Source organism: Plectropomus leopardus, chromosome 1 (assembly GCF_026936395.1).
Source record: "Plectropomus leopardus strain MGB_pleo_1.0 chromosome 1, ASM2693639v1, whole genome shotgun sequence".
NCBI classification, from domain to species: Eukaryota; Metazoa; Chordata; class Actinopteri; order Perciformes; family Serranidae; genus Plectropomus; species Plectropomus leopardus.
In genome coordinates, this window is record NC_142176.1 from 27863720 (window position 1) to 27876876 (window position 13157).

The 13157-nt window shown below is 39.7% G+C and overlaps 1 protein-coding gene across 3 annotated transcripts in view; it reads right to left on the bottom strand.

Annotated features, from left to right (window-relative positions):
• ush2a (Usher syndrome 2A (autosomal recessive, mild)) overlaps window positions 1–13157 on the bottom strand; it is a 242465-nt gene that overhangs the window by 204492 nt on the left and 24816 nt on the right. For all 3 annotated transcript variants that reach the window (XR_015776845.1, XM_042488321.2, XM_088079180.1), the window contains exons 6-11: window positions 11319–11454; window positions 7808–7871; window positions 6884–6985; window positions 6468–6657; window positions 4617–4831; window positions 1065–1286 (exon numbers count right to left, since the gene is read on the bottom strand). Coding sequence is in view for 2 of the 3 variants with exons in the window: in XM_042488321.2 (XP_042344255.2) it covers window positions 1065–1286; window positions 4617–4831; window positions 6468–6657; window positions 6884–6985; window positions 7808–7871; window positions 11319–11454 (929 nt within the window). In the remaining variant the exon portion in view is untranslated. The remainder of the gene's footprint in view (window positions 1–1064; window positions 1287–4616; window positions 4832–6467; window positions 6658–6883; window positions 6986–7807; window positions 7872–11318; window positions 11455–13157) is intronic.

Here is a 13157-nt window from a genome sequence, read left to right on the forward strand (position 1 = left end):
TGCTTAACATTTAGCTCATAATCCTTTACTTTTACAGATGAAAAACACATACCCAGTTGCGAATTGCTCACATTATGTGTTTATCAGGGAAAAAACAATTTAAAAAAAACTACCACTGATATTGTTACTGCTAAACTTACAATGGTCGGGTTGTAAAGACGACTTGCTATGTTTAATAGAACATTCTATGAAAAAAGAAGACTTTTCTGTGCCATAAATTTCATGCAGTAATGTAAGAGGGACTTTGTTCTAACACCTAGGACAAACAATGCTCATTTGTGCAGACATCAACAAAGCCACACATAGTCAGGTTATGGGTGCTTTCTCTCCTGCCAACACGCTTATTTACATTCTTTATAAAGAATGAGGAGAGAAGAGACAGAGAGACAGAGGAAGAATGAAAGAGAGGGGGAGGCAGGGGGGGGATGAAGAATGCACAGATGAGATTTCAGCAGCTCTAAATCTCTGTTTCTCCTACTTCACTGTAACAAGCTACTAATTAAAACAGCTTAGAAGGAGGGGGAGTGAGAGCAAGAGTTAGAGATGATTGCCTCCTGCATAATCCTATAATTACCACTGTCATAAAAAACAGTCACTCTGTCAGTCTAATGAAGAGATGTGTTCACAATTACTCTCAGAAAGCTCTGCTGATACTCAACAGTCTGTGTCAAAATATTTTTCTAGATGTCGAACTGTGCTCACACATTTTAACAAATCAACACTGAAAAGTCTTTTAAGTGTTTCTTTCAGCCAATTATGCCACTTCAATAAAAAAGGAGTGACTGCTAACTGACAAAATTGGACGTATGCTGCATACTGCAGTAAGCCTGCAAACAGAAAAAAATTGTTTTGCCAGAATATAAGTTTAAAAATACTGACTAAAAACTAACCTGAAATGTTGACTTTATAGTGCACAATTCAAGCTCTTCATGACACACAGATTTATGTATATATAGAGATGAAATCATTTTTCATGACTGCAATTCAAATCCCATCGACAACTTTCAGAAACAGATGAGATACTTATAGTGAGATCTCTGGATAAATATTTTGTAAGTCCTCACCGGCCACTGATGGTGATGTCATTGATGGCATAGTATCTGTGTCGCTGGTTCACCCCGTCCGCTCTGGTGTGGGACTGTCCACTCAGGTGTATCCTGACCTGGGTGGCATGTGCCATCTTCTGCAGGGCAGGGGTGTTGTAGAAGTCATTATAGCCTGGCCTCAGGTTTGGCTCCGGTGTCAGCAGACTGAATATGATGTTACCTCCTGAGAAGGGCAAATCGCTGGAACAAAGGAAACATTAACACACATCAAAACCATTTGAGTCGGCGCATGTGTCTTGGTCGACACTCTTTTAAAAAACAAATAAATCTAAGGGATCTGTATCAAGAGTTACTACCTCCGTCAAGGGGGTAGTTCTTTCAAATTGGTTTGTCAGCAGGATGACAGAAAAAACTACTAGAAAACTTCAGTGGAAGTGTAAAGCATGGGTAAAGGAAGAATTTGTTAAATTCTGGAGTGGATCTGGGACACAAGACGGTTATATAAGTTATTTTTCACTTAGTAAACATTGTGAGCTAGGGCATTTGATCTAGACCAAAGCCTGTGCTCTCTGACTGCCCTTCTACGTTATATTTTTTTGTCAAAAAAATGAACTGCCTTGAAAGTCCAGTATCGGTCAGGTGAAAGTGTACAGCAAAGAATACTGCACAGTCAATCGAACAAGTGCCACTGCAAAGACATAAACTACTATTATTGTGTCTTGACCTTAATGGGCTCCTTCTTTACTTTTCCATCTCTCCCTGTTGCAGCTTTTTTTCCCTTTGTCCTATAAGGTAATGCCAAAACTGATTCCAGCTGCTGCTCTTGTGCACATATGTGTGTGTGTGTGTTAATGTTGGCTTAAAATAAGCATAGAGTACACACTACCATACAAATAGTTGCAAACATGATGTATGTGTATACACATGTCCTTGCAAGTGTATTTGAGTACTGCGTCCTGTTTGTCTATGTTTTGAGTTTCAAGTTTGGAGTGCTTGTGTACTGTCTGATAGGGTGATAAAACTTGCTTGAAACACACCTGATGGCTGCTAAAAACAAACATCACCACACATATAGTTGGTGTAATTGTAATTGTTCAGGCTACTTACAACCTCTCGGCAGTTTAAAACATTACACCATCTGAACACCAAACAAACATCTGCAGTTGTAATTTCTGTTATTTTCATTTTCTGGTGCAACCGGGTGGTTTTGAACACAAATCATTGGGTGAGAAGGGAAAAGTTTCAACATGTAAACAACAACCCCTCCTTGGTGTTGCCTGTGATGTGCAATTGACATAGCATTAATAAGTTGGTTAGACTTGAAAGCATGGCTGATTGGAAACCTCTCTATAAAGTTTAACACTGAATATTACAAGAGACATGTGTCAGCCTAGAACAACCTGGATAGACCATAAAAGATACAAGGAAGTAACACCTTGCAATAACATTAAAACATATTTATGTGCAATGTATATTTCAGCCAGAACCCAAAGCACGAACCAGAACATGTATACAAGACCAATTTAGTGCAATATGGCACAATGGTTCTGTTGCAAGCATTTTGTTACACTCAGCTAGATTGTTCAGATCTGTGAATTGACAGTGATGCTACAGCTGTTGTTGTTGAATTTATGATTGAACAGGTGCACCACACATATTTAATTTTTTAATGTAAGGGCTAAGGAAAAACAAGACTCACTCACTAAGAACTATTTAAATGTTAGCCATTATTTTGTTTCAGCTCTCACTTACATTTTATTGAGATGGAAAAGAAATACCCGTTTACGCATTTATCTGCACATGTAGACAAGATGCAAAAGGATCACTAACATCACTCCTGGAGCACTACTGTAATCGACTGGTATGAAAACCCCTGAAATGACTGAGGCGTGCTTGAATTTATCTTGCCAGACACTCCGGCAGCCTCAGAGGAGGCAATGTCTCTTGCGGGATTAAATAAATCTTGCGAGATAAAAAAAACATAAATCTTGCAAGATCAAAGACAGTGCTCTTTTTGATATAATTATCAACCACTAATGTCACAGAGTTTGTTATTATGTTGCCAATGTGAGGTTCAATTGCTCTCATGCCAATTTAACTAATACATATAACCGTGCCAGGAGAGGTTGTGTGTGATATCATTTGTCAGTCAAGTGAAAAATAAGCAATGACTACATAATCTGTGATCTATTCATACCTGTTCTATCTAGTGCCAACCAAGGCCTTGATACAAGCAGCTATGCCAAGATTTAGTGTGTCAGATTGTGATTGTGTGTGTGTGTGTGTGTTAAGACTGTGTTCCAAGGCCAGTTCTCTATCTAGTGCCAATCGAGAGTCTGTTACCGGTCATGTGCCAAGGCAGCGCTGTAGGTGGTAAGCTTTATAAACCTCGTCACTGTGAGAGTGCCAGAGTCTGTGTGTGTGTGTGTTACCTGTATATGTGTGTAATGAGTATATATCGGATTTCCTTTGATTTCTTTTGAACACACTAACACACACAAATGTGTGCATGCATTTATATGTGTTTGTATGTGTTCATATACTTCTTTATTTAGTCTTGCCAGTAATTTCTGTGTAATCTCCTCTGCCTTAAAGAGGCCATGGCCACCAAACAGCATATGGAGCAAACATGTGGCTCTACTCGGAGGAGAATACCCAAAACAGAAAAACAGACTGCTTTTTTTTCTGTTTTTTTTTTATTTTTTTTAGAAGATTCAAGGCATTTTCAAATGGGATGATCACTCTGTGGCCAGAGACATTTTTATCTCCATCTGACTGATGACAGTGAATTACAACAACTTCACAACAATGCTGAGCATCCATCAAGTCACTAAATATGTATTTGCTTTTCCTGATTCCCACAGGATTAATTATACTTTTCAAAATATAATTGTCCCGTTCATGTCCAGTTAAAAATGTTAACTTTTCATGAAACTTTGGTTAAGATTTTTTTGAAGTGGGGTTGTATGAGGTTCTTTTCTACAGTAGATGTCGGTAAGCACGCATCCAGTGGAGAAGAAAACCAGAATACTGCTACTGCCAAACAGCAGCAAAACATAGTACAGACACCTAAAAAAAAGTCTGACTTATAAAAATCAACATCAGCTTTATTGTACAGTATATTTACCTTGCCGTGTGGAAGCCTTTTATTTACAGCTACCAAACTCCATTGAAAAAAAAAGTAATTTTAGGTTGGAGAACACGAAGGCTCTATCTGATGTTTTGGTTGTGCTTTTTCTGCAACTTTGGTAAATCTGTACTAACCTAAAGACACACAATGACACCAATAAACTAACCGACTGAGACAGTAGCAGACACATCTTCAAAAAATTCAAACTATCCCTTTAATCTTAGAGCAATTACATGTTTTTTCAAATCATTTTAAAAAGTATTTTAAAAGGGTTGTATGAGTCTAAGGAGCAAGTGAACATCGTCAAAGTACAACCACCACTGCACCTTAACTGAAATGTAAAAACAAGTACTTTCTTTTTTTGAGTGTGATTGTATTATCTTTAAATCTTTTTATGGTAAGTATGATTATATTGACCATTTTCCACACATGGCACCTACCTGGGCAGCTGCAGACAGTTGACTGAGTCAGGTTTCAGAAGAGGACCGTTGTTCTGCATTTGAAACACAGTACAGTTTCTGGCCATATATTGCCAGTCCAACCAGGGCTGTTCTGCACTGGTGCCATTGTCAAGTTCTGTAAGGTCAAGCCTCCGTCTTTGGATAAGGACTGACTCAGGCAAGAGCCCACCAAACTGCAAAATAACATAGAATATCTGGAGGAGAGATGGGTATAGGTTAGCATGAATAGAGCCAGATATTGTTTTGCATCACATTATATTAAAATGTGATACTAATTTTGAATGGTATGAACAAAACATTAAACACTACTGGTCATATACTGTGCAGTGATACAAACCATACTTTAATGACAAGCTTAAATTATACTTTAAGGTTTTAGTTGAAAACAGACAATTGTCTCACAAGTACTTTTCCCTTAAACCACGTGTGTGTCAGTGTGTAGGTGTGGGTTTTTGTGGTAAGTGTTATCTGCCCCACTACAGTGTGGGCTGGGACACTGGGTTACACAGCGGGGAGCGCATTAAGCCACCACCACTGCGGAAACACACACACACACACACACACACACACACACACACACACACACACACACACACACACACACACACACACACACACACACACACACACACACACACACACACACACACACACACACACACACACACTCACACACACACTCACACACACACACAAACCCTGAACTTCAGAAAGTGTCTTTTATCTGGGGACTTGAGTTGAGCTACCACGTCAGGACAGCTCCCAAAATCCTGCCCACACTCACATACACACTTCAGAGAGAAGAGGGACGAGTCTTTTGACAGCCCCGGTGTTGACAACGCCCAAATCCAGCAATATCTCTCTCTCCCTCTGCCCCCCCTTTCTGTCTCTCACTGCAGTGCTTAGAAAGAGGATGAAACTACTGTCCACTGCACATACAGGTGCAAGCAGATAGATACAGTAGAGTGTTTGTATTGTGGCATTTCAACAGTATACTTTACAATGATGGAATTTTGTTGCCTGTTCAACCCAAAAAGGCTAAAATGAATGAGCAAGTTAGGAAGTTAGCGCAATAACATACATTTGCTGTCGATCTGACTGTGTTAACACATTCAGCGTTGCCTCAGAACCCAGCCTATGGTTTTATGTGGATGACGCTGCTCAGTGGTGATATAAAAAGGATGAAATGACTTATCATCAAATTAATACTATGACTCCACAGACGATATTTACTGAAACTTGTATCCCTCAAAATCATACATTCTACTGCTGACAAGGGCTGAGTATTGTTTAAAAATTGTGATACAATTATCAATACCACTACCTTTACAATGATACCAATACTAACAGAATACTTAATTTTGATAACCACACTATGAATGGAGTAGTATGTGATATAGCCTTACTTTTTTAACGTGCTGGTGGCATCGCAGCAAGGTGAACTGTCAACTTATTTAGTACACTGTGCCTGACTTTACAACACCACAGACTGTATGGGTTTGTAGCTGCTGCTGCAGGATTGTGAGCTCTGCACCAAGTTTACCAAGGATTTGGTTGATGTCTTAAAGGTATCAAAAACGCATAACGAGCCCCAGTAGTTACCACCTCAAACATACTTAAACATGACTGCATGTTGTTTCATTAATTTCTATCAAGGAGACCAAACAAAAACAAGGAATTTAGAGCACTGCATATATTCTCATTGTGCTTATAATGTTTATTTTAGGTCCTTAATTATGTACTCAGGTCTCTTTTGAATATATTATGAATCATTTTTGGAATAACGTGTGTGTGTGTTTGCTTGCGTGTGTGCATTAGCCGATGTATTACCTGGTATTGTCCATTCACTAAATCCACGGTAATAGTGACTCCTTCATCCAGTTCCTGTGTAGTCATGATCTTAGAAAGCCATGTGGTACCAATGTCTCGATCGTTGATATAACTGAGCGGATGGGCATTAAGGTTGAGTCTTAAGACTCTGTCATTGGTGGTGTCCTCAATGCCATTGGGAATGCAGTATCTGTAAACAGTGAAAGTTTAAAGTATCTAAATTGTTATATTAAATAATAAAATGTGAGAATATTGGTGTTCAATAGAGGACAGCAACACTGAATGATGAAGCTCTAGAGAGCATCTGACAAGTAACACAAGGCAGGCTCATCAACATGAAAAAATATTTACACCAATGAAATATTTAAATATACAGTCCACCATTATATAACAGACAAGTAGATGTGATGCTGTACCTCTCAACCAAAGGGTGTACTCTGGGGTGACTGGGAGGACAGCGACACTCTGACTGGACATGGAGCTCGGGCAGAACCCCAGAGTACACTTCCACAATTTCCCTGTTAAAACAAGAAACAACATACTATATGAAATTATAACAAAACACTGAACCCAAATATAATCCAAAATGGGATGAGAAAGCAACCAGGTTACTTTTCATATGGCATTATGTTAAACATTGCATGGCTATATTTTATTTTAAAACATCTGAAAAAACCCAAAGAATAAACACAATGATTCCCAAAATGTGGGGTCTGGACTCTTAATACAATCTAAACTGTGCAGTGATTGTGAACATTAACAAAAATGACAGTGACCAAATGCAGCTTTGTGATAACTTAAATTTTGAGACACGTTAAAAAGGCACCTGTTGATGTCCCTTTGAACATTTAGTGCAAAGTGGAAAATCAAAGCAACAATTTGAAAACTCAGTCCTTCTCTTGTCTTACCCCAATCGTGATGTGAGTAACTTGTAAGCTCCAAGTGCTCACTGTGTGCAGTACATCACTTGTAAGCAAAACACTAATTGCCTAGTATTGAATTCTCAGGAAAATCCTCTGGAAGCAGTATGGATCTTAAGATGCAACGATTAGCCTTCCCCTTCTTTCCTCTAGCCATCTTTCCCTTTATCACTCCATACGGCTGCTCTTCTCTTGTTGCTTTAATCTATAAATTCTCTTTCTATTTCTCCTCATTTCTATCCCTTCCTTTATTCAATCTATCCTTTGCTACTCTTTCACCTCCTTTTTTGTCAATCACGGTTCCCTTCCTTCTTCCTTCTAACCTTTTCTTTCACAATACTCACTGCCTTTGTTGCTTCTTTGATTCTCACCCCATAGCTGCTCATTACCTGTCTCTCTCCCATACTCTATCCAGCTCACCTGTTGGTCAGAGTGGCAGGATAAAATCTAAAGTCCTGCATCCGCCCAATGAACTGATAAGACCCTGGAGAGATGAAAAGAGAGGAGAAAAGAACATAAAGAAGGTGTTAATGGGTTTGTACTGAAGACAGTGAGTGAGAGGATTTCACAGTGTTTAGTAGATTATCTTATCAGTTTCTTGATAGCAGCTAAGTGAGGCTGCCCACGGCTGCTTATAATGGCCAAGTTCATGATACAAAGCCAAACAGGATCGGCCACAGTCTACACTTGCTTCCACCAGAGAGCAGAAGGGCTTATAAGGACAAATTCATTAGCTTGGTTTTGAGGCCAGGGCCAAAACGGGTCCGTCTGGGGATAACCAAGTATTACCCAAATCCAGTGCTTCACAGGGTTTAATCATGAGTGTTTCCTCACGCCATTTTTAACTTAACCAATTATGTTTCTATTAACTGAACCAATTCTCTTCCTTTATCCAAAACCTTTGTATGTTCTGGATGTTTAAAAACCTATTTTCAGAGCTCCTTACTTGTAAACTGTCAAGGAGGATTTATTTGCAAAAAACTTTTGTTCTCATTATTGATCAATCTGCCTAATAAACTGTGGATTCATTCATGAATCAAAAAATTGAAATAAAAATACCCATAACAAGTTTCCAGTGCACAAAATAACACCTTTAAAATACTAGTGTTGCTCAAATAACAGTTTAAAACAGAAAGGTGTTAAGTATCCCTCTGTTGAGACAAAATAAAGCAGCACATTTTTACATTTGTCAGCATGTGACTTATTCCGTTAAATGCTCATTTGCTCCAGGTAAGTAATGTAGAACATTCACTGCTACATGTAGCTACATGCTAATACTTTGCTGCACATTAAAAAAAATCCCAAATTTCTGATCATATTTCTGATGGAACATGTCCAGTTGTAAAGATTTGGGTTTAGAAGCTTTTACTGGTGATTTTTCACAGTAGAAACTGCTGCTATTGCTAAAGTCACAGACCTGAACACATTGACCAATCACTGGAGACTGGGCTAGGTATAATCAGGGAGACAGTATAAGAAAAATGTTTTTTTTAACTTTTAAACATCTAAACATGCTCTAATAAAAAACGCACCTTATAATGTGAACTTGAAAATGAGCCTAATGTATCCCATTTACCCGCTTTTTCTAGCAATAATAAATATATAAGATGGTCTAATAAGTGACAACACACATTTCAGCAGGAAAAACAGGGGGAGAGAACTCTGATAGAGCTGTCTGGCTGATGTTGAGAAGAAAGGATCTGCAAGGAGGTAAATGCAAAAGGATGCCACATATATCAAACATGCCAAAATACTAAATTTTCTTAATCGAGCAAACATACACTGGACCGTCTAAAACATATGGGCAAAATGTCCAGGCACATGTGAATACTGGAATGCAAACAAAAAACACCATCAAACACAAAAATAAACACAGAAGAGTCCCCAGCTCATCTTCACACACAACCATACACATGTGACAATGTTGGACACAACATAAGAGACCCACACAGATGATGGTACTAGTCCAAAGAGAGCTGGAGTCTTTTAGTGTCCAACAAACTTCTGTCTAGTTTGACAACAACTCTTAGAAGAAGGATAACGTCTCTGAGCATTGACAGAACCCCTGCCATGTCTAGCTTTGTCTGTGAAAGTGTGTGTGTGTGTGTGTGTGTGTGTGTGTGTGTGTGTGTGTCAGAGGCTTTACTGTGTGAATTCCAAAAAAGCATCCTTACCTTAGAAAACAGGAGTTTATGACAGTGTGTGCATGTGTGTGCATGTGTGTGTGCTTTTGTTTGTGTGTGTGTGTGTGTGTGTGTGTGTGTGTGTGTGTGTGTGTGTGTGTTTCTGTTTGTGTGCTTCTGTTTGTTTTGTGTGTCCGTGTGTGTGTGTCTGTGTGTGTGTGTGTAAATTTGAGAGAGGCTTTGCCATGTTTGGCCCAACTACAGTGTGAGCGTGTGTGTGTCTGTTGGAGGGGTGTGTGTGTGTGTAAACCATAGAGAGAGTGTTATGGGATGTAAGTGTGTTCGAACAGTGTGTGGTTGTGCAGCCTTAGGCTTTGGCTCAGGATTTCTTTAGCGTGTGGAAATGGGATTATGCCTTCCTCTGAAAAGCACTCTCCCTATTGTTACTGGGATGATGCAAGGTATAAGCCTTAATTCTCTCTTCTCTGTGTAGGTCTCTGTCTTCTCTCTCTGTGTTTCAGTTTCAGTTATCCGTCGCTCTCAGTTTCCTCTCCTGTGTTTTGTGTTGTTAGAACTGATGACAGTTAATACAGGAAACAAGGACTTATATGTGATTTTTGTCTTGCTTTTTTTTCTCTGTCTTCACTGATCAAACCAGTGGATACTGGTGGTAAGAGGTCCCATACTACAACAAAGTTGTGATCATGGAAACTCAAGCATGATGTGAAAAATCTCAACCACACCACTGCACAAAATCAATTCCCTTAGAAGTCCTTTAATGATCTGTTGTTACCACTTTTATTAAAGACCGAGCATACTATCCTAACCAGGCACTTTAAAAATCTGGTTGACATTTAAAGCTCTGCTCTTGGCAACTTCTCACTGCTCTTATCAGACACACAGTTTTCAGTTGGCAGGATCCCCTCCAAAATCATAGTTGTTAATCGATACATTTGATCAGCATTCGCATAATCAATCCACTGATCAGAATTCCAGACACAGCCCCCAGGTTCAACCACGCACGCACGCACGCATGCACACACGCACGCACACACGCACACATGCACACACACACACTTTCTCTCTCTCTCTCCCCAGAGCCAATCACTTGCATTGATCACAGCCGCTGATGTGATCTTCAGCTGATCAGATGCTACCTGCCGTGAACTAGGGATCAATGCCTGATAAACGAGTGTTTTTCATCTCGTTTATCACTCTGGAGATGAACGGATATCATTTTTCTCTCAATTTCTCTACTATTGACTCTGAGACGGCTCCAAGGCACAACCAATCAATCACAGATGTGTAGTTGAAGGGGTATAAAGGCTGGGTGGAGAATACAGGTGGAGTAATCATTGACACCATATTTAGATATACAGACAAGATAAACTAAGAGGTAATTTTTCTCCTCTTGTAGGAAAAAAAGACAGTGGTCCCTGTTAAGGAGGAGAGTTGTGAATGAAGCTGATATCAAGTTTGAAAACAGACATCCTCCCTTGCTATTTGGGTTTTTTTGCTGCAGCTTTCAGCATTTACAAACTGATTTTTGATGATTCCTGGGTTGGTAGTATTTGAGGTGACCTATACTTTAAATGAATGAATTAATGAATGAATAACTAAGTTATTTTTGTACTGTTTTAGACATTTGATACATTTGGGTCACTTTAATGCAGTAATATTGAGGAATCTGTGCATTGAGCATCTGGGAAATCTGGATCAAATGCATCTCTATAACACTAACTTGTCACATGTCAAACATATAAAAACGAAAAAAATACATGTGTTTTAAAAAAATCTGCAATATTTACCATTGGAGCTGAGTCCCACCCACATGGCACCATCCTCACTCATATCAGAGAGCCTGTTGGTCAACGGTTGTGTGTCAAAGGGTGTCCCATCCTCCTCAAGTCCATCCAGGAAGAGACTCACACGTCTTTCATTGACCTGAAAATCAGTCACAGTGAGAACTGAGTATGTGCTAAACAGCCTCAACACAGATAAATGGACTGCACTTTTACCCATTCACCCATTCACACACACGTTCACACACTGGTGGCCGAGGCTACCACACATGGTGCCACCTGCTACTCAGTAATCATACACACGCACTCACACACTTAAGGTGCAGCGTCGGTAGCAATTTGGGGTTCAGTATCTTGCCCAAGGATACTAAGACATGAGGGCTAGAGGAGCTAGGGATCGAACCACCAACCTTCCGATGAGAGGATGACCTGCTCTATCCCTGAACCACAGCCACAAGTATAATGTTTTTATTATACAACTTCATAAGGACTGCACCCAAAGAAAATACAGGAGCACACGATTCACTTAAATATTAATTAAGATGCAAACGACCGCTGACGATGTTTCGATGTGCACTGCATCTTTATCAAAGTCAAAACGTTCTTTTCTTCGGGTGGAGTTCTTGTGAAGTGGCTCATTAAATTGTTTGCTGTAATTTGCCTTTTTATGAGCACCAACCGCCACCTGTGAAGAGGCTGAAGCGCAAGAAATTCCATCAGCTATATATTTTTTTATCTTATAAATGATTAATATTGCAGATACAAATTTAAAAAATTTGAATAATAAAATTAGTTGCTTTATCAGAACACTAGACACACAGTGCTGCAATTAAAAATATTTAAGTGAGATGAACAGACAAAATCAGATAAAATAGATGTTAATAAAGTTTTTCTGGGAAAAAAATTGTTGAATTTGTCTAATTGCATCGATGTAAACTGTATATCAGGTTTTGTGAAGGAAAAACATACAAGGATGACCAATTAATAAGTCAGCATTTACATAAACTGCCATTGGATACCATCAAAAGTCTCCAGGCACCACAGTGGAACCTGTACATGTAAGGGAGTGGCCTGAGGGGCAGATGCAGCAATAAAGGCTTAGCAGCAGGTTACTGCTGCAACACACAACACCTCAGAGGGAGAGTGGCAGCTGCTCTGTGTGTGCATATGTGCATCTATCCACAAAAGTGTATGCACACACCATTGGTGTGTTTTTGCATATCTTTCCATGTGTGTGAGTGTGACCATGTGTGTGTGAATTATACATACAGCTAATCTTCCAGCTCATTTCCCCAGTAGCAGAAAGAGCCTCAGGCTAAACTGCCTCAGCCGCAAATTAGCTTTCTGTTTGACCAAAAATCTCCTCTCCACTCCTTTCCTCTCTCCTCTCTCCTTTCCCGATCTACTGCATGAATATTAAAAACTGCACGGCAGACAGCATCGTCAAAGCAGGGGAGCAGCTCCCTTTCACATCAAACCCGGGCAGAAAGAAAGATACTTCCATAAGAGGGGCTCTCCTCCCCTTAAAAAACTTTAATGTGCCCTGTCCTACTCTCTCCCTTTACCCCCATCTCCAAATCCGGTGTTTGGGAAACACACTGTGGGACCACTGATAAACACGACTCTCCCTGTCTTACCAAAGTCCCCCTCTCCTTCTTCATCTTTCTCCTCTCTTCTGCTCTGGTCCTCCTTGCTTTGTCCTTTCTCCTCCTCACGAGGTCATTTGATTCCTTCACCTTTTTTCTGTTTTTGAGTTCCCTCAACCCTCCGTTTTCATTTCCACCCTCTCTCTCCCTATTTTTCATAACCATCTTTACTTTCTCTTCCTCTTAGTCGACGACTTCC